This window comes from Aquarana catesbeiana, linkage group LG09, assembly GCF_042186555.1.
Source record: "Aquarana catesbeiana isolate 2022-GZ linkage group LG09, ASM4218655v1, whole genome shotgun sequence".
NCBI lineage: Eukaryota > Metazoa > Chordata > Amphibia > Anura > Ranidae > Aquarana > Aquarana catesbeiana.
The window spans coordinates 305,817,164-305,842,152 of NC_133332.1; the positions used below are offsets into that span (position 1 = coordinate 305,817,164).

General features: G+C 44.0%; 1 protein-coding gene across 1 annotated transcript in view; it reads right to left on the reverse strand.

Annotated features, from left to right (window-relative positions):
- CCDC180 (coiled-coil domain containing 180) overlaps positions 1–24,989 on the reverse strand; it is a 150,296-nt gene that overhangs the window by 35,706 nt on the left and 89,601 nt on the right. The window contains exons 22-28 of the mRNA XM_073600566.1: positions 19,910–20,054; positions 17,500–17,616; positions 16,263–16,361; positions 14,932–15,018; positions 10,384–10,574; positions 6,961–7,028; positions 516–633 (exon numbers count right to left, since the gene is read on the reverse strand). Of these exons, the coding sequence (XP_073456667.1) occupies positions 516–633; positions 6,961–7,028; positions 10,384–10,574; positions 14,932–15,018; positions 16,263–16,361; positions 17,500–17,616; positions 19,910–20,054 (825 nt within the window). The remainder of the gene's footprint in view (positions 1–515; positions 634–6,960; positions 7,029–10,383; positions 10,575–14,931; positions 15,019–16,262; positions 16,362–17,499; positions 17,617–19,909; positions 20,055–24,989) is intronic.

Sequence of the window (24,989 nt, forward strand, 5' to 3'; positions counted from 1 at the left end):
CTTGAGCTATTTTGCAAAGAGGAATGGGCAAAAATGTCACTCTCTAGATGTGCAAAGCTGGTAGAGACATCCCCAAAAAGACTTGTAGCTGTAATTGCAGCGAAAAGTGGTTCTGAAAGGTGGACTCAGGGGAGCTGAATGCACGCCACATGTTTCAGATATTTATTTGTAAAACATTTTGAAAACCATTTATCATTTTCCTTCCACTTCACAATTATGTGCCAATTTATGTTGGTCTATCACATAAAATCCCAATAAAATACATTTATGCTTTTGGTTGTAACACGACAAAATGTGGAAAATGTCAAGGGGTATGAATACTTTTTCAAGGCACTGTAATTGCGTCTGGGGTTCCTAACAAGAGACTGGCTACTGGAAAAGGACCAAGTGTTGTTTTGAACTCTTCACTCAGACAGAATTATATGTGAAATATATTAGTCCCAACACCACAGATCAAGTTACAAAATAGAATATATATATTTATATATATTGTACATACTGTATATATATTTTACCTTGGGGTTGCAAACTTGGTATTTTCCCCATTTCCTGTACCAGACTTCTTCTTGGTTACACTCCCACTGCTCGGTCGTGATGGCGGACGTGGTGCCAGGGACTGCCCTTGACGTAACACTATAACAGAGTGCACAAAAATGGTAATCATCAGATGCTTCTAGTGAATTTGAAGATATAATTATTAATGCATTTTAAAATAAATTTAAAAAATGGTCCTTCTGCCCTTAACACAGTGTGATAATATTGTTACTTTTGTATCTATTCTGTTTCCTTCAACTGCAGATCACAGTGATGAGCTTTGAGGTAAAAACACAACGTTGAGAGGCATTTTTAAGCCCCCAACCTAAGCTGCAAAGGCAGCCATATGGTGGTATGCACATGCTGTGACTGCAATAAATTTTCCTCGCTGTTGGGTTCGGTGGACAGTACTGTGAATGGGGGCTGTGCCGCAACTGTGTGAAGTATACACAATTGAGGCCCCGTGGTGCGGGCTTTTGGGTATTACGACATATTGCCTCCTCACCAACTGTCAAATGTCTTCTAAAGAGCAATCCACGGTGGAATGCCCTTTAGAGGGCCAACACAAGCGTAAACAAGCCTTTGATGCAATGTTATGAGTAAAAAAAAGTACCATTAACCTCCCTGGCGGTATGATTATTTCAGATTTTTGATGCTCAAAGTGTAAAATGTTTTGCATGAAAATTTGGCGTTTTATATTGTAGGCCTGTAATTCTTAGGAATAACTCACTTAAATCTGTTCAAACAAGAGTCTAGTAGAGAGCCCGGGTATGATAAAGTTTGAAACACAAAATCATAAATTATAATATAATAAATAACTATAAATAATTATAACAAATAATAATATAATAATAATAAACATTATTCAATAATGTAATCAAATCAAAAACACTGAAATTTGCTCAGTTGCAGAATTGTCACTGTCGTTACTTTCAGTGTTTGATGACGAATTTCCCCACAAATCACTATCGCTCAATTCTGCAAGTGATTCTAATTTATTATCTCTGTTTTCTAGCTGGTCTAAAACCGCTTTTGATGTAAAGGGGCAGTTTTGGTTGCTATGGAAATTTATTGCTCGACAAACAAGTAACACAGGTGTGAGAGCTGAAATGGTTAAATTTACTAGCGATTCTTTGGGGTTGATTTACTAAAGGGAAATAGACTTTTACTTTGCAAGTGCAGTTGCACTTTGCAAGGGAATTCTCTCCAGAGCTTAGTAAATGAAGGGAAGCTCTTTTTACCTCCATTATCCAATCATGTACAGTCAAAAATGCTGCTTTTTTAAAAAAAATTTCCTTGCATGTGATTGGGTATTCTTTGTAACTTGAAGCTTCGCCTCATTTACTAAGTTCTGGAGCAAATTCACTTGTAGAGTGCAACTGCACTTGCAAAGTGAACAGTCCATTTACCTCTAGTAGATCTAGTACTCCTTTGAGTACACTGAAAACATTGTGGGCAGCTGTGATGTAAATATAACTCGTCTGGTCTGTCCTCCTTCTGCAAGAAACTATGGGGTTGATTTACTAAAAGGTAAATAGACTGTGCACTTAGAAAAGTGCAGTTACACCCTGCAAGTGCAGTTGCTCCAGAGCTTAGTAAATGGGATGAAGCTTCACTTTGCAAAGAATACCCAATCATATGGAAGGAAAATAAAAAAACAACATTTTTGCTTGCATTTTGCTTCTGCTCATTCACTAATTTATGGAGCAACTGCTGTTGCAGCAAATCAACCCTTTTTTACTAATGTGCAGACAATGCATTAAAATTATCAGTAGATGGCAGTATTTTTATATATATATATATATATATATATATATAGATAGATAGATAGATAGATAGATAGATAGATAGATAGATAGATAGATAGATAGATAGATAGATAGATAGATATATAGATAGATATATCTATCTATATATCTATCTATATATACACACATACACACTAGGGTTGCACCGATACCACTTTTTTAAGACCGATTACAAGCACTGATACTTGTTTTCCAAGTACTCGCCGATACCGATTACCAATACTTTTTTTTTAAAGTCAAGTGACAGTTTTGGCACTGAGAGCTGACACTGTTAGGCGGCACTGGTATGTGGCACTGACCGATGGCCACTGATTTGCAGCATTGACAGCTGGCACTATGTGGCGCTTACTGATGAGCACTGATTTGCAGCACTAATAGGTGGCACTGACTGATGGGCACTGACGGCTGGCACTGATATGTGGCACTTACTGATGGGCACTGATTTGCAGCACTGATATGTGGCACTGACTGATGGACACCGATAGGTGACACTGATATGTGGCGCTTACTGATGGGCACTGATTTGCAGCACTGTTAGGTGGCACTGACTAATGGGCACTGATGGCTGGCACTGATGGGTACTGATATGTGGCATTTACTGATGGGCACTGATTTGCAGCACTGGTATGTGGCACTGATTTGCAGCACTGGTATGTGGCACTGATTTTCAGCACTGGTAGGTGGCACTTATGGGCAATGATAGGTGGAGCTCATTGGTAGGCAGTGACACTGAAATGCAGCACTTATAATTACTGGCAGCTTGGCATGATATGACATCTTGGTACACCCTGCACTCGGCCTCAGTAAGCCTGGTCAGAATGCAGCAGCAGACATCTTGTTACACCCAGCCCATATAGTTAGTGAACTATATGGGCTGGGTGTAACTAGATGTCTGCTGCCGCCTTCTGACTGCAGGCTTACTGAGGCCGAGTGCAGGGTGTACCAAGATGAGCGTCGCTGTGTGCAGTCTCTGACGGAGACACGGGGCGGCACTTCCGTTAACGATTCTGACAGCCCGAGTCACTGATTCTGACGCGTGGCACATGCGGCTGCGATCCACACCTCTGCCCCAGCCAGCTTACCCTCTGCTACCAGGACTTGCGCTCCGCCCTCTCTGTCCATTGAGTTCCGGGAGCCTCTTCATGTGAAAGGTATCAGGTGAAGCATCGGGAGCATTTGCCCGAGTACAAGTATCGGTATCAGTGCAACCCTAATATATACACACTGAGAAAAATTATAAATGCAACACTTTTGTGCTTGCCCCTATTTATCATGAGCTGAACTCAAAGATCACACGATGTACACAAAAGACCTATTTCTCTCATATATTGTTCACAAATTTGTGTTAGTGAGCACTTCTCCTTTGCCGAGATAATCCATCCACCTCACAGGTGTGGCATATCAAGATGCTGATTAGACAACATGATTATTGCACAGGTGTGCCTTAGGCTGGCCACAATAAAAGGCCGCTCTAAAATGTGCAGCTTTATCACACAGCACAATGCCACAGATGTCGCAAGTTTTGAGGGAGCGTGCAACTAGAAAACAAATTGTTAGCAGCTATTGAGGACCAGAGTGGAGAAATAGGGGTGGCACTACGTGGAGCAAATGGTGGTCACACCCGATACTGACTGGTTTTCTGACCCCCCAGACTCCCCCCAATACAGTAAAACTGCACATTTTAGAGTGGCCTTTATTGTGGCCAGCCTAATGGGGCGTACACACGGTCGGACTTTTCAGCTACAAAAGTCCGACAGCCTGTCCGACAGACTTTCGACGGACTTTCGACGGACTTGCGGCGGACTTTCTAACGAACAGACTTGCCTACACACGATCACACAAAAGTCCGTCGAATTCTTACGTGATGACGTACACCGGACTAAAATAAGGAAGTTGATAGCCAGTAGCCAATAGCTGCCCTAGCGTGGGTTTTTGTCCGTCAGACTAGCATACAGATGAGCGGATTTTTCGACCGGACTCGAGTCCGTCGGAAAGATTTGAAGCATGTTTCAAATCTAAAGTCCGTCGGATTTGAGGCTGAAAAAGTTCGTTGAAAGTCCGGAGAAGCCCACACACGATCGGATTACCAGCCAGCTTTAGTCCGTCAGCGTCCGTTGGACTTTTGTAGACGAAAAGTCCGACCGTGTGTACGCGGCATAAGGCACACCTGTGCAACAATCATGCTGTCTAATCAGCATCTTTTTATGACCCCTATTTCTAGACACGCTCCTAATGGAGCGCATTCGGCGCAGTACAAATCCCATATCAAATCAAATCAATTGGCATGCTGACTGCAGGAATGTCCACCAGAGCTGTTGCCCTTGAATTGAATGTTCATTTCTCTACCATAAGCCATCTCCAAAGGCGTTTCAGAGAATTTGGCAGTACATACAACCGGCCTCACAACCGCAGACCACGTGTAACTACACCAGCCCAGGACCTCCACATCCAGCATCTTCACCTCTAAGATCATCTGAGAGCAGCAACCCGGACAGCTGCTGCAACAATCGGTTTGCATTACCAAAGAATTTCTGCACAAACTACATAGTTGCATAGTAGGCGAGGTTGAAAAAAGACACAAGTCCATCAAGTCCAACCTATGTGTGATTATGTGTCAGTATTACATTGTATATCCCTGTATGTTGCGTTCATTTAGGTGCTTATCTAATAGTTTCTTGAAACTATCGATGCTCCCCGCTGAGACCACCGCCTGTGGAAGGGAATTCCACATCCTTGCCGCTCTTACAGTAAAGAACCCTCTACGTAGTTTAAGGTTAAACCTCTTTTCTTCTAATTTTAATGAGTGGCCACGAGTCTTGTTAAACTCTCTTCTGCGAAAAAGTTTTATTTCAATTGTAGGGTCACCAGTACGGTATTTGTATATTGAAATCATATCCCCTCTCAAGCGTCTCTTCTCCAGAGAGAATAAGTTCAGTGCTCGCAACCTTTCCTCATAACTAAGATCCTCCAGACCCTTTATTAGCTTTGTTGCCCTTCTTTGTACTCACTCCATTTCCAGTACATCCTTCCTGAGGACTGGTACCCAGAACTGGACAGCATACTCTAGGTGCGGCCGGACCAGAGTCTTGTAGAGCGGGAGAATTATCCGTTTATCTCTGGAGTTGATCCCTTTTTTAATGCATGCCAATATTCTGTTTGCTTTGTTAGCAGCAGCTTGGCATTGCATGCCATTGCTGAGCCTATCATCTACTAGGACCCCCAGGTCCTTTTCTATCCTAGATTCCGCCAGAGGTTCTCCCCCCACTGTCAGAAACCATCTCAGGGAAGTTCATCTGCATGCTTGTTGCCCTCACTGGGGTCTCGACCTGCCTGCAGTTTGTCGTCGCAGCCAACTTGAGTGGGCAAATGCTCACATTCCATGGCGTCTGGCACTTTTGAGAGGTGTTCTCTTCAGGGGTGAATCCCGGTTTTCACTGTACAGGGCAGATGGCAGACAGCGTGTATGGCGTAGTGTGGGTGAGCTTTTTGATGTCAACGTGGCCCATGGTGGTAGTGGGGTTATGGTATGGGCAGGTGTATGCTATGGACAACGAACACAGGTGTGTTTTATTGATGGCATTTTGAATGCACAGAGATATCAAGATATCGTGACGAGATCCTGAGGCCCATTGTTGTGCCATTCATCCACGACCATCACCTCATGTTGCAGTATGATAATGCACGGCCCCATGTTGCAAGGATCTGTACACAATTCCTGAAAGATGAAAACATCCCAGTTCTTGCATGGCCAGCATACTCACCGGACATGTCACCCATTGAGCATGCTTGGGATGCTCTGGATCAGCATATACGACAGTGTGTTCCAGTTCCTGCCAACATCCAGCAACTTCGCACAGCTGGCCAACCTAAGGCACACCTGTGCAACAATCATGCTGTCTAATCAGCATCTTTTTATGCCACACCTGTGAGGTGGATGGATTATCTCGGCAAAGGAGAAGTGCTCACTAACACAGATTTAGACAGATTTGTGAACAATATTTGAGAGAAATAGGCCTTTTGTGTACGTAGAAAAAGTCGTAGATCTTTGAGTTTAGCTCATGATAAATAGGGGCAAACACAAAAGTGTTGCGTTTATAATTTTGCTCAGTGCATGTATATATATATATATATATATATATATATATATATATATATTGCACATCTATAAGTGACCTCTGTCTGACACACTATGGGGTTGATTTACTAAAGGCGAACAAACTGCACTTTGCAAATGCAGTTGCTCCAAAGCTTAGTAAATGATGTAAAGCTTTACTTTGCAAAGAATACCCAATCACACGTAAGGAAAATAAATGCATTTTGCTTCCACATGATTGGATGATTGTAGTCAGCAAAGCTCCTGCTCATTTACTAAGCTCTGGAGCAACTGCACTTTGCAAAGTGCACAGTCTATTTGCTGTTAGTAAATCAACCCCTATTTCTCCATTCTGGTCCTCAATAGCTGCTAACAATTTGTTTTCTAGTCTTCCAGTTGGAAGCACAGATTTGCTCAGTAGTAAAGGGTTTAAAGAGCCACTTATTAGTTTATAAGAGTAGTAGAAAATATACTTTGTTAGCAGACACTGAGAAATACTGATCCCCTTTGCTAAATCCATCATACCTGCAAGGCTGGACTGTCGATTCCCATCACTGTGTTCCTGTTGAGACTCTCCATTAATTTGCTGTGTCCTGGAAGGAAGTGATAAAATGTGCTTAATTATTTTCCTGCCTTATTTTATGTGATGTTTAAGTAAGCGTCAAACTTTCCATGGATTCACAGTTATGCTATTATGTGATTTACAGCCCTTACTATCATAGAAAAGTCAGGTATGTGTAATGCCAGTGCCCTTTTCTGGAATTACGTATGCTAGGACATGGTAATTGTTAGGGGAAGTGCTAAAATTTAGACTCTGTGATTGCATGACAGTGAAGCAACTAGGCCCAAGGTGCAAGATCTCAAGTACTTACAAACCCTGGCAGCTGGTGACTGCTGAGGGTAAAATGGGGAGAGGTGACCAGGTCACTGTAGCTGGGCAGAAGGAACAGACTGGAGATCGTAATTCCATGTGTTGCTTTGCAAAGTAAGAACAGCAGCGATCAGTCTCTCAGTGTAAACCTTTTATACAGCAAAATCAGTGGTAGTGGAAATTTTGAAAGGAGCCCAGCATTACAAAAAGTGAGGTAGTGTCTGATAATATTTTTACAGGTAGCTTATGGTGCTCAGCCTGATTGGCCCACTCAGTCTTCAAAGACTGAGGCAAGGCCATGGCTCTGGACCTGAAAAGCGCTCCATGTCTGGCAAGCATCACAGGTGGAACTCAGTACCGAAGGCCACATTCCAGGCCTGCAAAGTCCAGTCAAACTAGGACTGGGTGTGCTACTGCAAAGTCAAGCTGAAAAAAGAACAATCTGGACTCCTGAAATGCAGAGATCAGCTTAAGCATCAATGTAATTAAGAATATTGATTGAAGTAAATGGTAGGAAAATCCCAAGAAAAAAGGCTAGCAAACTTTTGTTTGATTTTTCTCAGTAGAGCTGAAAAAAGACATCCATCCTCCTAGGACCCAAGCAAGAAAAAAAAAACACATGCTGGGTAGAGGAGGGTTATCATGTGGCTGATCAACAATTTTTTTGTTTTCCACAGTCCAATGCTCCTGTAGACAGCCCAGGGTTGTGGGAAGAGGCCCTTGTCTCCATCAACATGGGGACAAGGTGCTTTGGGGTGGGAGAGGATCCCCCCCATGTTGAGGGCATGTGGCCTGGTATGTTTCAGGAGGGGGGGGGCTTTCCTGGCTTGCCAGGCTACACGCTGGGATAAGGGTCTGGTATGGATTTGGGGGGGGGGGGGCGCTCAAAATCCATACCAGACCTAAGAGTCTGGTAGGGATTTGTGGGGGGGACCCCACGCCATTTTGTTTTTAAATTTTGGCGTGGTGCTCCCCTTAAAAACGTACCAGACCCTAAAGGGCCTCGTATGGACTAAGGGGGAACCCCCCCACACTGGGTTTTTTTTTTCCGCCTCGGCCAGCATTTGTGACCCCCTGGCAAATTGGCAATCGACCCCCAGGTTGAGAACCGCTGGTATAAAGCATCTGTCACCAGGTAAATGGAAGGAATAGCTGTCCCGCTTGCGTTGTGACTGTTCCAGAACGTAAGACAGAAACCGGAAGTGGCTGGAAGTAACATGACCGGGATGCGCCTTGACGTACGTTTCGTCTTCACAACGTCACCAGGAAGCGTGGTGTCATCACTTCGCTCTAGAGCCTCTTGCAGGTTCAACACACTGGGAGGAAGTTCCAGTGTGCTGATGTCATTTCAGCAAGCTATATGCACCATGATTCTTTGGAAATCCTGTCGTTTCTGACTATGGGCAATGAATGGTGAGTACAGTGTTATGTGATTACTGCCCATATCCTATAGCTGCCCAATGCTGTCCCCAGGAGGTAGCCATTACTGGATTCTAAGGTAATTGCCATTCATTTGAAACTACTCAACATTAACATGGGTACCATCTAACATACATGACTCCTGATTTAAAGTGGCTGCGTGATGGTTACTTTCTGGGAGTTATGCCTTCAGATAAAGTGGAAACTAAAACAGAATTTGTGATCTTATCCAGGTTAGCAACATGGGTGCATAATGATTACCAGAACAGAATTAATGAGGAAATTCCACAATTCCACAAATCAAATAGGAACAGTCAAATTACACACCCTCCTTAAGCTTCTCAGTAATATCATTGTTGAGGTCTCTGCAGTTTGTTTTGGTCTGCCCACTATGCTCTCACTCCACCTGTTGGATTTTTCATTTATATTACACAGAAAGCAGAAGTAAAAATCTCTTTAGGTTGGAGAACATATTCGCGATTCTGGTTTCAAAATTGGAACTCAGTTTTTGCTCTCCAATAATGAAATCCTGCTTTATAAAAATCCAGCAGGGTGGGTAAGACCTAATGTGACATGATACTAAAAGTATAATTAAAGACAAGTTTTTTTCATTTTGAACAGAGTGGAGCGGTATTAAAACATCTATCAGGTTTTTATTGCTGTCTGTGTCCCCGTTAGGGAGAGTCACCCCCTCTATTTGTCCTTTTTACCGGTATCACCAAAGGTGAAAGAAAATCACACATTTTGGGTTGTCCTTAGAACAGGAACAGAGGGGAAAACTTTCCAACGGTGACACTAGTTCTGATGACAGCCAGGGATTCTCTCCCTTTGGAGGGATTCCCTCTCACGTCTTGGAACAAATTGCAGGACCCCATTGTCGCCACTTTTTCTCACAGCGCTGTTTTATGTTTTGGATCTACATGTGAGTGTACATCTATTTTATTTCAAATAAATACTTTTTGTTTTTTGGATTTACACTATGTGGCCCTTCTTTTCTTTCCTTATCTTACCACATCATTTTCTGGTCCGTGGAATGTTGCTCTGAGGGGCTTACTTACGGAACACCCCACCACTTCCTTAAGATCTACATGACCTCCCACATCCGGGAGATTGCGTACACCTCTCAAGTTCCTGGTATTATCTGGAGGAATATAGCAAACCCGCGAGACCACATCCTTCTCGGAGTATACACAGCCACTTACCACCTAAGCCTTGTCCGACCCAATCCGGCGTATGCTCCATTGGGTCCACCTCATCTGGTAAGCCTCTTCAACTCTTGGTGGTAGTGAGCGGATTTTTAGTCGAGATGTCTATATAATCCTTCAATATTCTGTTTATAATATATTGTCATATAGACTACGCATCTTTAATGTCTACATGAGGACTACTTGCTCAAAGCAGATACAATTGATCCTTCTTATTGCTTATTGACTGGTTTTACAGTTGTATGTGACATTGTTTAGCGCCACACTTTTTTGTTGTTTTGTAAGGGTTATAACCTTCCCTTCAAAAATTAAAAGAATAAAAGTTTTGCCTTTAGTTCTACTTTAATGATCAGAACCTCAGTACAGGCATGCTGGCTTATACCTAGATGAACAATCAAATTTGTTTTCCTATACAAGGGCCGAAGTTGATGTTTTATTTTTATTTGCACTTACTTCATGATGTTCTTTATCACACCCAGTGCTGCATCGTCCAGGGCCAGTTTTCCTATTCTGCTAGGATTCAGCAGGCTGTCAGGGGTCCCAGATGCCAATTTTCCATCCTGTCTCAATGGGGCATCTACACGAGCTGCTGCTGCTGCAATTGGGCCTTGTAGTGGGACGTCTGGAAGCATGGGACTGGGCTCCTGCAATATGACAAAGAGTCTTCACATGTAAGAAAAATCTAGGCAAATAGATAAATACACATTGGAAACACACATATGTTTACAGGCCAGAGGATTTGTCATTTTATTTTGCCAGTCCTCTAATTCATACACCTCTACCACGCTATGTAGCAGGGAAGATCAGTCTACACCTCCCTGGTTCTGCTTTACTACAATCTGGTTCAGTTTTACATTTTCCTGATTCGACTTTACTGTTTTGCTGCATAACTTGCCTGCTCATTAAGTCCTGCTTTTGTGCCCAGTAGACAGGCTGGAGATAGAACTGTGACACAAGGAACTGCACTGCTAAACCAGGCCATACATATGTCAAATGTCTACAAATGTGATGTGGCAGATGTGTCCAAGCTGAGTCACAGGACTGGCTGAACAGATTTACAAATCTTTCTGCAGGTACAGTGCCTTTAAAAAGTATTCATACCCCTTGAAATTTTCCACATTTTGTCATGGTGCAACCAAAAACGTAAATGTATTTTATTGGGATTTTATGTGATAGACCAACACAAAGTGGCACATAATTGTGAAGTGGAAGAAAAATGATAAATGGTTTTACAAATATATATCTGAAAAGTGTGGTGTGCATTTGTATTCAGCCCCCTTTACTCTGATACTCTTAACTAAAATATAGTGGGACCAATTGCTTTCAGAAGTCACCTAATTAGTAAGTAGAGTCCACCTGTGTGTAATTTAAACTCTGTATAAATACAGCTGTTCTGTGAAGCCATCAGAGCTTTGTTACAGAACCTTAGTGAACAAAGAGCATCATGAAGGCCAAGGAACACACCAGACAGGTCAGGAAGAAAGTTGTGGAGAAGTTTTAAGCAGGGTTAGGTTATAAAAAAATATCCCAAGCTTTGAACATCTCACAAAGCACTGTTCAATCCATCATCCGAAAATGGAAAGAATATGGCACAACCGCAAACCTACCAAGACATGGCCGTCCACCTAAACTGATAGGCCAGGCAAGGAGAGCATTAATCAGAGAAGCAGCCGAGAGGCCCATGGTAACTCTGGAGGAGCTGCAGAGATCCACAGCTCAGGTGAGAGAATCTGTCCACAGGACAACTATTAGTCGTGCATTCCACAAATTTGTTTTTTATGGAAGAGTGGCAAGAAGAAAGCCATTGTTGTAAGAAAGCCATAAGAAGTCCTGTTTGCACTTTGCGAGAAGCCATGTGGAGGACACAGCAAACATGTGGCCTAAAAGCAAAACACTATGTGTGGCAGAAAACTAATACTGCACATCACCCTGAACACACCATCCCCACTGTGAAACATGGTGGTGGCAGCATCATGTTGTCAGGAGGCTTTTCTTCAGTAAGGACTGCAAAGCTGGTAAGAGTCGAAGGGAAGATGGATGGAGCCAAATACAGGGCAATCTTATGGCGGGTACACACGAGCGGACTTTCCGGCTAACAAAAGAGCCGCCGCACCAGAGTCCGCCGCACAATCCGATCGTGTGTAGGCTCCCGCTGAGTTTTTTTTCCCAAAAGTCCGCCGGACCTAGATTTGAAGCATGTTTCAAATCTTTCCGTCGTAAGTCCGCCGGACTCAGTTCCTGACGGAAAGCCCGTTCGTCTGCATGCTGGTCCGACGGACCAGATACGACGCAAGGGCAGGGTACTGCATCTCGCGCTCGCTGCAATAGGAAAAACACATTTTCCTATTGCGGCGAGCGCAGGGCATACCAGGCCCTTAGGTCTGGTATGGATTTTAAGGGGAACCCCCTACGCCGACAAAACAGCGTGGGGTCCCCCCTAAAATCCATACCAGACCCCGATCCGAGCACGCAGCCCGGCCGGTCAGGAAAGGGGGTGGGGACGAGCGAGCACCCCCCCTCCTGAACCGTACCAGGCTGCATGCCCTCAACATGGGGGGGTGGGTGCTTTGGAGGAGGGGGCGCCCTGCGGAGCCCCCCCCACCACAAAGCACCTTGTCCCCATGTTGATGAGGACAAGGGCCTCTTCCCGACAACCCTGGCCGTTGGTTGTCGGGGTCTGCGGGTGGGGGGCTTATCGGAATTCGGGAGCCCCCTATAATAAGAGGGCCCCCAGATCCCGGCCCCCCACCCTATGTGAATGCGTATGGGGTACATGGTACCCCTACCCATTTACCTAGGGAAAAAGTGTCAATAATAAAACACACTACACAGGTTTTTAAAGTAATTTATTAGACAGCTCCAGGGGGTCTTCTTCCGGCTTCGGGGGTCTTCTTCCGACTTCGGGGGTCCCTCCGGTTCCTCTTCTCCCGGCGTCCGGTTGGTTCTTCTCCGCTCTCTCTGGCCTCTTCTCCCGGTGTTCCAGTTCTTCTGCCGGCTCCTCCGCTATCTTCATGCCGCTCTTTTGTTAGCGGGGGCCCGGACTTCTAGCTTTTGGGCTTCTTCTCTTGTTCCGATGTTGACACGACGGTCTTTCCGCCTGGAATGCTCTCTGAGCGCTCCGATGTGACTTATATAGGCGGAGACCCCACCCCCTTATGCCGTCACAGTCCCTGGGCATACTGGGACTGTGACGTTTTAGGGGGGCGTGGTCAACATCACCCGGTGACCACGCTCCCCTAAAACGTCACAGTCCCAGCATGCCCAGGGACTGTGTCGGCATAAGGGGGTGGGGTCTCCGCCTGTATAAGTCACATCGGAGCGCTCAGAGAGCATTCCAGGTGGAGAGACCGTTGTGTCAACATCAGAAGAAGAGAAGAAGCCAAGAAGCCCAGAAGCCAGAAGTCTGGGCCCCCGCTAACAAAAGAGCGGCATGCAGATAGCGGAGGAGCCGGCAGAAGAACTGTAACACCGAGAGAAGAGGCCAGAAAGAGCGGAGAAGAACCAACCGGACGCCGGGAGAAGAGGAACCGGAGGGACCCCCGAAGTCGGAAGAAGACCCCTGAAGCCAGAAGAAGACCCCCTGGAGCTGTCTAATAAATTACTTTAAAAACCTGTGTAGTGTGTTTTATTATTGACACTTTTCCCCTAGGTAAATGGGTAGGGGTACCATGTACCCCATACTTATTCACATAGGGTGGGGGGCCGGGATCTGGGGGCCCTCTTATTATAGGGGGCTCCCGGATTCCGATAAGCCCCCCGCCCGCAGAACCCGACATCCAACGGCCAGGGTTGTCGGGAAGAGGCCCTTGTCCTCATCAACATGAGGACAAGGTGCTTTGTGGTGGGGGGGCCCCGCAGGGCGTTCCCTCCACCAAAGCACCCACCCCCCATGTTGAGGGCATGCGGCCTGGTACGGTTCGGGGGGGGGGGGCGCTCGCTCGTCCCCAGCCCCTTTCCTGACCGGCCGGGTCTGGTATGGATTTTAGGGGGGACCCCACGCCGTTTTTTAGGCATAGGGGGTTCCCCTTAAAATCCATACCAGACCTAAGGGCCTGGTATGCCCCGCGACGGGGCTCGCAAGGTGTCAATCTCGCCGATAAAAGTGGCGAGATTCACTTCCTTTTCTAGTCCCGTCGTACCCGAGTCACGTTCAAAATGAACGGACTTGTCCGAGTAAAGTCCGTCGTAACTCCGGCGAAAGTCTGTCGGAAAGACGGGTGGACCTAGCCTGCCGGAAAGTCCAGTTGGGTTTAGGCAAGTCCATCCATTTAGAAAGTCCGGCAGTAGTCCGCCGGAAAGTCCGGCGGGAAGAACGCCGGACCAAGTCTGTCGGAAAGTCCGCTCGTGTGTACGCGCCATTAGAAGAAAACCTGTTAGAGTCTGCATAAGACTTGAGACTGGAGCGGAGGTTCACCTTCCAGCAGGACAACGACCCTAAACATACAGCCAGAGCTACAATGGAATTGTTTAGATCAAAGCATATTCATGTGTTACAATGGCCCAGCCAAAGTCCAGACCTAAATCCAATTGAGAATCTGTTGCAAGACTTGAAAATTGCTGTTCACAGACGCTCTCCATTCAATCTGTCAGAGCTTGAGCTATTTTGCAAAGAAGAATGGGCAAAAATTTCACTCTAGACGTGCAAAGTTGGCAGAGATATGGCCAAAAAGACTTGCAGGTTTAATTGCAGTGAAAGAGGGTTCTACATTTATTGACTCGGGGGGCTGAATATAAATGTACCCCACACTTTTCACATATTTGTAAAAAATTTGGAAAACCATTTATCATTTTCTTTCCACTTCACAATTATGTGCCACTTTGTGTTGATCTATCACATAAAATCCCAAGAAAATACATTTACGATTTTGGTTGTAACATGACAAAATGTGGAACATTTCAAGGGGTGTGAATACTTTTTCAAGGCACTGTAAAACAGTAAACATATACAGTATACATTTTGGCTACTGTATTGCTGTTTGGCTATTAAATGCATGGACGTACCAGAAGACAAGACAAGTAGCAGCTCCTCTTGGAGACTTCTTCCATAATAATTTTAGCAAAGTCATATAGATCTTGACTCGTAACCACCTATTAAAAAAGTTTGTAGCAAATATACCATTAAAAGGTAAAAAATTATTGTGGATACAAATATAATTGCATTAAAACAGACAACATTACACTTAAATAGAATTCTAAATCTGATTTTAGGAAGAACATCTAATCTAAAGTTTATTTTCAAAGACATTCTCGTCTTCAAATTAGAATTTTGACAAAACACATAGGGGTTGATTTACTAAAACTGGAGAGTGCAAAATCTGGTGCAGCTCTGCATAGAAACCAATCAGCTTCCAGGTTTTTTTTGTCAAAGCTTAACTGAACAAGCCAAAGTTAGACGCTGATTGGCTACTATGCACAGCTGCACCAGATTTTGCACTCTCCAGTTTTAGTAAATCAACTCTGCTGCATATCTGCACAAATCCTGTCAAGTTGAGTTAGGGCTCTTTCACATGGGGCGGATCAGTGACGATCCCCGCTGAGCAGGAAAATGACAGGTCCGTCGCTGCACACTGTGCAGCGACGGACCTGTCAGAGCGCCGCTCTCCCCTATGGGGCATCGGGTGATGACGGACCGTAGAGTCCGTCGTCACCCGATCCGATCCGAAAACGGATGGAAAAGTAGGTTTTTCCTCCGTTACACTTTTTCGGATCGGAGCAGGTCGGATGTCAGCGGACACGTCACCGCTGACATCCGACGCTCCATAGATGTCTATGGAGGGTCCGTTCAGGTCCGCCTAAAAAACTGACAGGCGGACCTGAACGGACAGTCCGTGTGAAAGAGGCCTTATTGTTCGATTGGAAAAAAAAGATTGATCTGTAGTCACCCCAATAAAGATATTTTTGTTGCTTAGTTATGTTAATACATTTATTTTTTATCTGTGTATTCCAACGCTTTCATTTTAAAATTCACTAACAGTTCCCCTAATTAACGTTGAGGGACATTTATTTATTATCTGTGTATTACAAAGCTTTCTATCTGAAATCATTTCCAGTTGACTTACTTATATAAGATTCTGGGCAGAATTGGAATGTCTGTGACCAAAGTGTGCAGACGCCCCAGTGAGGCAGAACAGTGCAGCCACTGGTACACCTTCCTGTCAATGTCAATATTAAATCACTGCATCCTCAATAGTGATAGTTGGTCAAGGGGAAGACAAAAGGTTGTTGTAGCTTTTTATCAGAGGTTGTAGGAAGTCATGAGCTCCTTACGCTATACAGAGGTCCAAGGCATACAGTCCCCTTTAAGTCATTAGAAAGGCATATTGACAACATACTTCTTTATCCATGTTGGGACTAGTGCAGGCATCTATCTTCATCCGTAGCTGCTCCAGGTAAGAGTTAATTTGCTGGCTCTGAGAATTGCTGGTCACAACCTACAGACAATCAGATCATACTAATGCATGTTTTATATATATATTACCATGTAAATATACATATACACAGCACAAAGAGAATAGATTTGAAGCCAGTTTTAACGTGTTCATGTGCAGAGTATTAACTTTCAGTGTTAGCATGTAGGTACACCTGTTTAGCATATCGAGTTGTATGCAAGCCATTTAGGATTTGAGCACAGACATATCTACACTTCTACAGCATGCAGACCAGTGATTAAATGGGCATGGATTTAATAGCAGCAATAAATCATACTCTCCATGCTCTAACCCCCCTGTATTTTGTCTGCTTTGGTGGTTTTGGGGACACATCTGGTTATATACATAGATTACTGCTTTTTCCTGCTAGTGTTGTCCGCCCTCTAAAACTTTATATATATATATATATATATATATATATATATATATATATATATTTTGCACTTGTATGACAAAGCGAGTTTCCCCATAGGAATCAATGGAAATTCAGATAATTCGTTCCACAGTGACTGCTGGTGTATGCAGAGGTGCTGGGCGCCGGAGACACTTGGAGACATTCGGGGACCGAGTGTCTCTGAGTGTCTCTGAGCATCTCCGAGTGTCTCCGAGTGTCACACCTCCGGCCAAATGCGCTACTGCACACCCCAGCGGCTTGAATCCTGCTTGTCTTGCGAGACAACGCTCGCAAATCGAGTCAGGATTTCTTTTTAAAAAAAGCTTGTATTGCAAAACGCTCGTAAACCACGTTACTCGCTATCTGAGGTTCCACTGTATATATAGATCTATCTATCGATCGATCGATATATAGATATATCTATCTATCTATAGATATATATATATATATATATACATATATATATATATATAGATATATATATAGATATGGATATATAGATATAGATACATCTATATCTATATAGATAGATATATCTATCTATATATATATATTGAGGGAATTTACTAAAACTGGAGCAGACAGAATCTAGAACTGTGCATAGTGACCAACCAGCTTATAGCTTGTGCTTTGAAAATAAAAGCCAGAAGCTGATTGGTTGCCATGAACAGCTACTCCAGATTCTGTCTGCTCCAGTCTTAGGAAATCCCTCTCATTGTTTGCAGTCAATATAATAACCTCACTTACCAGTGCTTTGATCTTCACCTGCAGATTAGTCAGTAATTTCTGTATATTCTCTAGGAAGATCGTGTCCATTGTTAGACTATGGAATTTGTCTTCATGCTTTTTAACAACTTCTGTGGCCTGAAAAAAAAGAAGACATTAAAGAATAAGAAAACATTGACATTCCATTGAGTATTTGCTAGTATCCTTTATCAATACAACAGCCAGATATTCTGCTGTACTTGCACATTAAATATGAATAATGTCAATTAAAAACTTACAGGCAAATACGGCACGAAGACATGACACATTAGGAGAAGGGACTTGTCTGAGCAGCCTTACATCTAAGAAGCAGAGGAACTCAAACAATACAAACAACTTCAAGAAAATGACAGAATAAAGGAAAGCCGAAGATGGGCACCTATTTTAAAGCTGAATTCCAGGAGTTCAGTCACTTTATAAAAAGTGAAGGCACACTATGGGTTAAGTCCAAGGAGATACATGAGATCTCTTAAGCTTATCTTTATCATTTATATCTGACAGGTTTATGGCTCTGTCAGAGCATACACTGACACTAGGGGCTGTACAAGAGGAGAGAAAGGTGCACAGAGTAGCTATGCCCACCCCTCCTCTCTGCTGCCTATTCAGAGAAGCCTTTGTATTTTGCGAATTAGTTCACATAATACAAAGACTTCTGTGATTGGGCAGGAGGAGGGGAGGGGCAGGCATAGCAGCTGCACCGACTCTAATGTTGAAGATGCTTAGACCTAAAGCATAAGCGTCAAGCTCCCATAAATACAGCGATAGCCGTCTTCCGGGAGTGCGATAAACTGTCAGATATAAATAATAGCGATAAGCCCAGGAGGTGTCATGCACCTTCTTTGGACTTAACTTATAGTGTGCCTTTACATTTTACAAAGGAGCTCCTGGAATTCACCTTTAAACTCTTAATGGAAGTAACCAAATAAACTATTGGCTTGCATTTGTCTGTTTTAAAGTTAATACTAAAATCATCTAAAAAAAATATTTCACAAAAAAGTAACTCATACAGTTACTGTTGGTTGGACAAAATCACAGAGCAGTAAGATCTCCCTGACAGTTTTTGGATTTGCAATCTTTCTACTACTTTCTTCCCAAAGTCTGCAAAGTCTTCCCAAAGATGTTGCAGCATTTCCTATCATTTCATCCATGGTAAAGAAGTCCACTCTGTCCCCCTCAGGTTGGTGTCTAACACTAGCACTGCTGTAATATAATCTATATGAAGAGTGAGACACTTTTTGAAAGGCTCCATGAAGTGGGATAAATTGGGAACTTAGATTTTTATCTTCACGGAATTCGGCAATAGATTTCTTGAGAGACATTCAAGTAACTAATGGGCTATTCAACCAAGAGATTCCATCTACTGTGACATCTGTCTTAGTTGAAAGTGATACACTATATTACCAAAAGTATTGGGACACCTGCCTTTATACGCACTTGAACTTCAATATTGAGTCCCCCCCCTTGCAGCTATAACAGCTTCAACTCTTCTGGGAAGGCTGTGAATAAGATTTAGGAGTGTGTCTATGGGAATGTTTGACCATTCTTCCAGAAGCGCATTTGTGAGGTCAGGCACTGATGTTGGGCAAGAAGGCCTGGCTCGTAATCTGTTCTCTAATTCATCCCAAAGGTATTCTATCGGTTGAGATCAGGACTCGGTGCAAGCCAGTAAATTTCCTCCACCCCAAACTCACTCATCCATGTCTTTATGGACTTTGCTTTGTGCACTTGTCCAAATCATTTGGTGGAGGGGGGATTATGGTGTGTGGTTGTTTTTCAGGGGTTGGGATTAGCCCCTTAGGTCCAGTAAAGGCGTCAGCATACCAAGACATTTTGGATAAATTCATGCTCCCAAATTTGTGGGAACAGTTTGGAGATGACCCCTTCCTGTTCCAACATGACTGCGCACCAGAGCACAAAACAAGGTCAATAAAGATGTGGATGAGTGGGTTTGGGGTGGAGGAACTTGACTGGTCTGCATCTCAATCCGATAGAACACCTTTGGGATGAATTAGAGCGGAGATTGTGAGCTAGGCCTTCTCGTTCAACATCAGTTCCCGACCTCACAAATGCGCTTCTGGAAGAATGGTCAAACATTCCCATAGATACACTCATAAACCTTGTGGACAGCCTTCTCAGAAGAGTTGAAGCTGCAAAGGGTGGGCCAACTCAATATTAAACCTACGGACGAAGACTGGGATGCAAATAAAGTTAATGCGTGTGTAAAGGCAGGCGTCCCAGTACTTTTGGTAATAAAGTGTAGGTAATTTTTTAAATTCCTGTTTTTATCTCTGGAGGTTACATTCTGCCAGACAATAAGGAGCATTGTGTATAAGAGCAAGCTGACAAGGACCCCATCTTTCCACATCCAAATGTGTAACTACTCCAGATCTACCTGTTCTAAGCACAACGACTCCAGCCCCTCCAGGTCCACCATGATGGAGCCCTCAAATGAAGCGATGGTGGCTGATGCTTTATGCAGCCTCTTACGAAGAGTTTCGATCTCATCAGGAGAAAAATTCCCACCCTCTGAAAATAACCTGTACAAAAGCAGTGGTTATCAGATAAATAAAACACTCAATTTTTATTTTCAGCACATGAGTTTTACTACCTAATTTATATTAGAAGAACTCCAATCTAATGGAAAAGGAGGATACAGATTTGAAATCAGTCAGAGCTAAACCATTTAAAATTTTATCTCCTTTCCTGGCAGAGTGAGAAGATAATAGACCAGTACTGGTCAACCTTACTAACTGTATGTCTGTGCTCAATCATTCTTCTGCATTATGCAAACTGATCACAAAGCTAAGAGTGAAGTGGGAAAGCTCCAAAGGCATCACTGAAGGAGAACCCTTTTTGGATTTCACCTTTTTCGTTATAATGTGGTGAAGAGAAGGAGAGGCTGCCACTGTATTTTGTTTTAAATTTTTGCACATTTTTGACATTTAATTTCAAAGTGCTTTTCCCGGCAAAATAAAAAAAAAAACATTTAGTGCATCTCTGAAGACATTGCAAGTACAGAAAAACACATGTTGATGCCAGGAATATAATGTCCTCCTACCTTCTTCTGCAATAGCAACACGCATGTATTTTCACCTCTGAAATCCTTAGCACATAGTGTCAGCCCTACCCACTTCCTTTTTGATAGATTACAAAGGACACAGACCTCTCCTGATCTCCTCCCTCTGCCTCGTCTCCATAACTCCTCCTCGTGCACAGGCAGAGGGCACAGGAAGTTATCAGCTCGCAGGATTAATGGCAAAATTAACAGGTTTTCACTTATCGAACAGATATAATAAAACACTTTCAATGGTATATTTAGCAGATCAAAATGGAGCAAATCAAAGAAGTTAATTTTTAGAGTTTATTTACCCTTTAAAGTGGTTTTAAAGCCTGGTTATAAAGCTTTTTTTGGGGACTCCCTGATGTGCTCCAGGCCCCTCCGGCTATTGATCTGTCTAATAAGGAGAGAGAAATGCATGATGCTGGATCAGATCAGGTTCAGGTAAGGAAAAGGGGGGGGGGGGGTCTTGGGGGCAGCTGCAGCATAGAAGGTTAATCACCTTAATGCATAGAATGAGGTGAAAAACCTTAAGACTTTAGAACCACTTTAAGTTTTTCCTTAAAAACCTTATGTGCTGCAGCTCCCCACCCCCCCTTTTACTTACTTGAGCCCATCGAATCTATGGGTGTGCATGAGTGCAGCAGCTCCCGATGCTGTCCCGCTCCTCATTGGGTAGATTTATAACAGCGGGAGCCACTGGCTCCCACTGCTGTCAAATGCTGTGACATGAGAGCGGGGCCAAGTCCCGCTGTCTGTGTCAATGGACACAGAAGTGGGGCTCGGGAGAAAGCCTGTACGGGTCCCCCCCTAGAGAGCAGCTTTCTGTGGAGGTACCTGCCAAAGAGGAGGGGCCTGGAGCTCCAGCAGGGGACCCCAGAAGAGGAGGATCAGAGTTGCTCTGTGCAAAAGCATTGCACAGAGCAGGTAAGTATGACATGTTTTTTATTTTAAGAAAAAAAATAGGATTTTTATAACAGCTTACCTGTAAAATCCTTTTCTTTTGAGGTACATCACGGGACACAGAGCCTCATTAATTACTGATGGGTTATAGGGTAACACTAGGTCATTGGACACTGGCACACCCTAGACAGGAAGTTCAACCCCCTATATAACCCCTCCCCTTACTGGGGATACCTCAGTTTTGTAGCAAAGCAATATAAGTGTATTAGAAGAGGGGCAGGACCTCTGTGTCCCCTGATGTACCTCAAAAGAAAAGGATTTTACAGGTAAGCTGTTATAAAAATCCTATTTTCTTTCTCGTACATCACGGGACACAGAGCCTCAGTAATTACTGATGGAATGTCCCAGAGCAATGCTATTTGAAGGGAGGGGACCACAACAAAGTAGGGTGTAATCAGACCTGAGGACCTCGTACTGCTGCCTGCAGCACACTACGCCCAAAGGCGATATCCTCATGCCTTCCCACACCCACCTGATAAAATCTGGTGAATGTATGGACTGAAGACCAGGTTGCGGCCTTGCAGATTTGAGCCATAGAGGCCCGGTGATGCACCGCCCAAGAAGCACTAATAGCCCTTGTGGAGTGTGCCTTGATTTGAAAAGGTGGAATTTTCTGTTTCAAATCATAAGCTTGAACAATCATTTGTCGAATCCATTTTGAAATGGTAGACTTTGAAAAAAACATCCATTTTGCGAATTTGAGCAGTTGCTTCCAGATAGGCGTTGACTGCTCTTACTACATCGAAAAAATGTAGTGACCTTTCTTCCGTAGAACAGGGATCTGGAAAAAAGGAAGGTAGAACAATATCTTGGTTTAGATGAAAATCTGAAACCACTTTCGGTAGAAAGCTAGGATGAGGGCGCAATACCACTCTATCCTTGTGCATGATTAAATAAGGCCCTTTACAGGAAAGAGCTGCTAATTCTGACACTCTTCTAGCAGAAGAAATGACTACCAGGAAAAATTAAATTTCTTGTCAACAAGACCAAGGGAATTTGACATATTGGTTCAAAAGGCTGTTTCTGCAAAACTGAGAGAACCAAATTCAAGTCCCTGGGGTTTAGGGGCACCTTAACCGGAGGATTAAGACGCGTTACCCCCTGCGTACATTTTCGGACCAAAGAATGTGAAGCAAGTGGCCGTTGAAATAATACTGATAAGGCCGAGACCTGGCCCTTGATGGTACTCAAGGCCAGCTTCATTTCTAATCCCATTTGTAGAAAGTCAAGAATTCTACCTATTACATATTTTCTGGGATGCCAACCCCTGGCTTCACGCCAGGATACATAAGTCTTCCAGACTCTATGATAAATTACTCTGGAAGCTGGCTTCCTTGCATTCATCAAGGTAGAGATCACAGGACCTGAAAGCCCACGATTTTTCAGAACGTGGGTTTTAAAAACCAAACCGTCAAATTTAGCGTTTGTAAGGCAGGATGGAACACTGGACCTTGTGATAACAGTTCTGGACGTGACGGTAGGGTCCACGGGGAACCTACTGTCATCCTTACTATTTCTGCATACCAAGCTCTCCTGGGCCAGGCTGGGGCCACCAGAAGTACCAACTTCTTTTCCTGCCTGATCCTGCGAAGGAGTCGTGGCAGTAGCATAATAGGAGGGAATGCATAAATCAGTGGGAACCGATGCCACGGAATCACCAACGCATCTGTCCCGCATGCAAGAGGATCCTTTGTTCTTGCCACAAACTTGTCTATCTTCTTGTTGAACCTGGATGCAAAGAGATCTACATCTGGAACCCCCCATCTTTGGCATATGACCCAAAGGAATGAAAACTGCCGATATGCATGGCACATGCTTTTCTGCCCAGACCAAAATCTGGTTCACTTCTCCCTGAGCTGCACGACTCCTGGTGCCTCCTTGGTGATTAATATAAGCCACTGCTGTGGCATTGTCGGACTGGATCCTGACAGGGCAACCCTGTAGCTTGAGAGTCCAGGCCTTTAGGGCTAGATACGCCGCACGGATCTCCAAAATTTTGATGGGTAAGGTCCTCTCGGTTTTGGACCATTCCCCTTGGACCACAGACTGTTCCAGAACTGCTCCCCAACCCGAAAGACTGGCATCTGTTGTTACCACTGTCCAGGTAACCGGTACAAAGGATTTCCCTTTTTGCAGGTTTTCGGGTATTAACCACCAACTGAGGCTCTGATGCACTGTAGGAGACAGACGCATCGGAAAATCTAATGCCTGCACTTTCTTGTTCCAGGCAGACAGGATACTGTGTTGCAGCAGTCTCGATTGAAACTGAGCATAGGGAACTGCTTCGAATGAAGCCACCATCTTTCCCAGCAGCCTCATACAAAGGCAACGGAAGGACCCTTTTTTGTCCTGACTACCTGAATCAGTTCTTTTAAGGCACTGATCTTTGCCTGAGGTAAAAATACCTTCTTTTGGTTTGTATCTATGACCAGGCCCAAATACTCTAGTCTTCTTACTGGTTTTAAGGAAGACTTTTCTAAGTTGAGTATCCAGTCTAGGTATTCCAAGTAATTGACTGTGGTGACCAAGTTCTGGTCCAGGCAGGCTACCGACCAGTCTATCAAGAGCAGGTCATCTAGGTATGCTATGACTGTTATACCTTGGGCCCTTAATCTGGCCAGAGGAGGAGCCAAGATCTTTGTAAACACCCGAGGTGCAGTGGCTAGCCCGAAAGGCAGGGCTATAAACTGAAAGTGGCGTTTTTCTACTTCGAAACGCAAGTACTTTTGATGAGCAGGGAAAATGGGTACATGCAGGTACGCATCCTTGATGTCTATTGACGCCAGAAGTTCTCCTCCTTGTAGGATGGAGACTACTGATCGAATTGATTCCATGCGAAAGGATCGAATCTTTAGGAATCGGTTTAGATCCTTTAGATCCAAAATGGGTCTGACATCTCCATTTGGTTTTGGAACCGTGAAAAGGTTTGAATAAAACCCTAATCCCTGCTCTTCCGCAGGAACGACCATGATGACCTTTTGCGACAATAGCCGCTCCAATGCTAGAAGGAGAGACTGCTTTTTTCTGGATCTCTGGAGACATTTGATTTGAGGAAACAAGGAGAGGGCAATACTCGGAACTCCAGTTTGTAACCTAGAGTTACCATGGAGATCACCCATCTGTCCTGGAAATCTTCCTGCCAGAGCTTTGAGAACTGTAGCAGTCTTCCCCCCACCCGAGCGAGCGGGGGCGCTGCTTCATGAAGAGGCTTTAGCGTCTTGTCTAGTAGGCTTCTTCCCCCAGGACTTCTTTAGTCCCTGGGGTCGACTCTGAAATTTATTTCTTAAGCCTGACGGAGGAGGCCGTCGCGACTGCCTGGAGGCTGATGCTCCTGGTACTGGGGAAAGAGCCTGTTTAAAAGAGGGGCGTTTACTCCTTTTCTTAACTGGTAAGAGTGTGCTTTTTCCACTAGAGATCTTATATAATATAATATTATAATCGTCCAAATCCT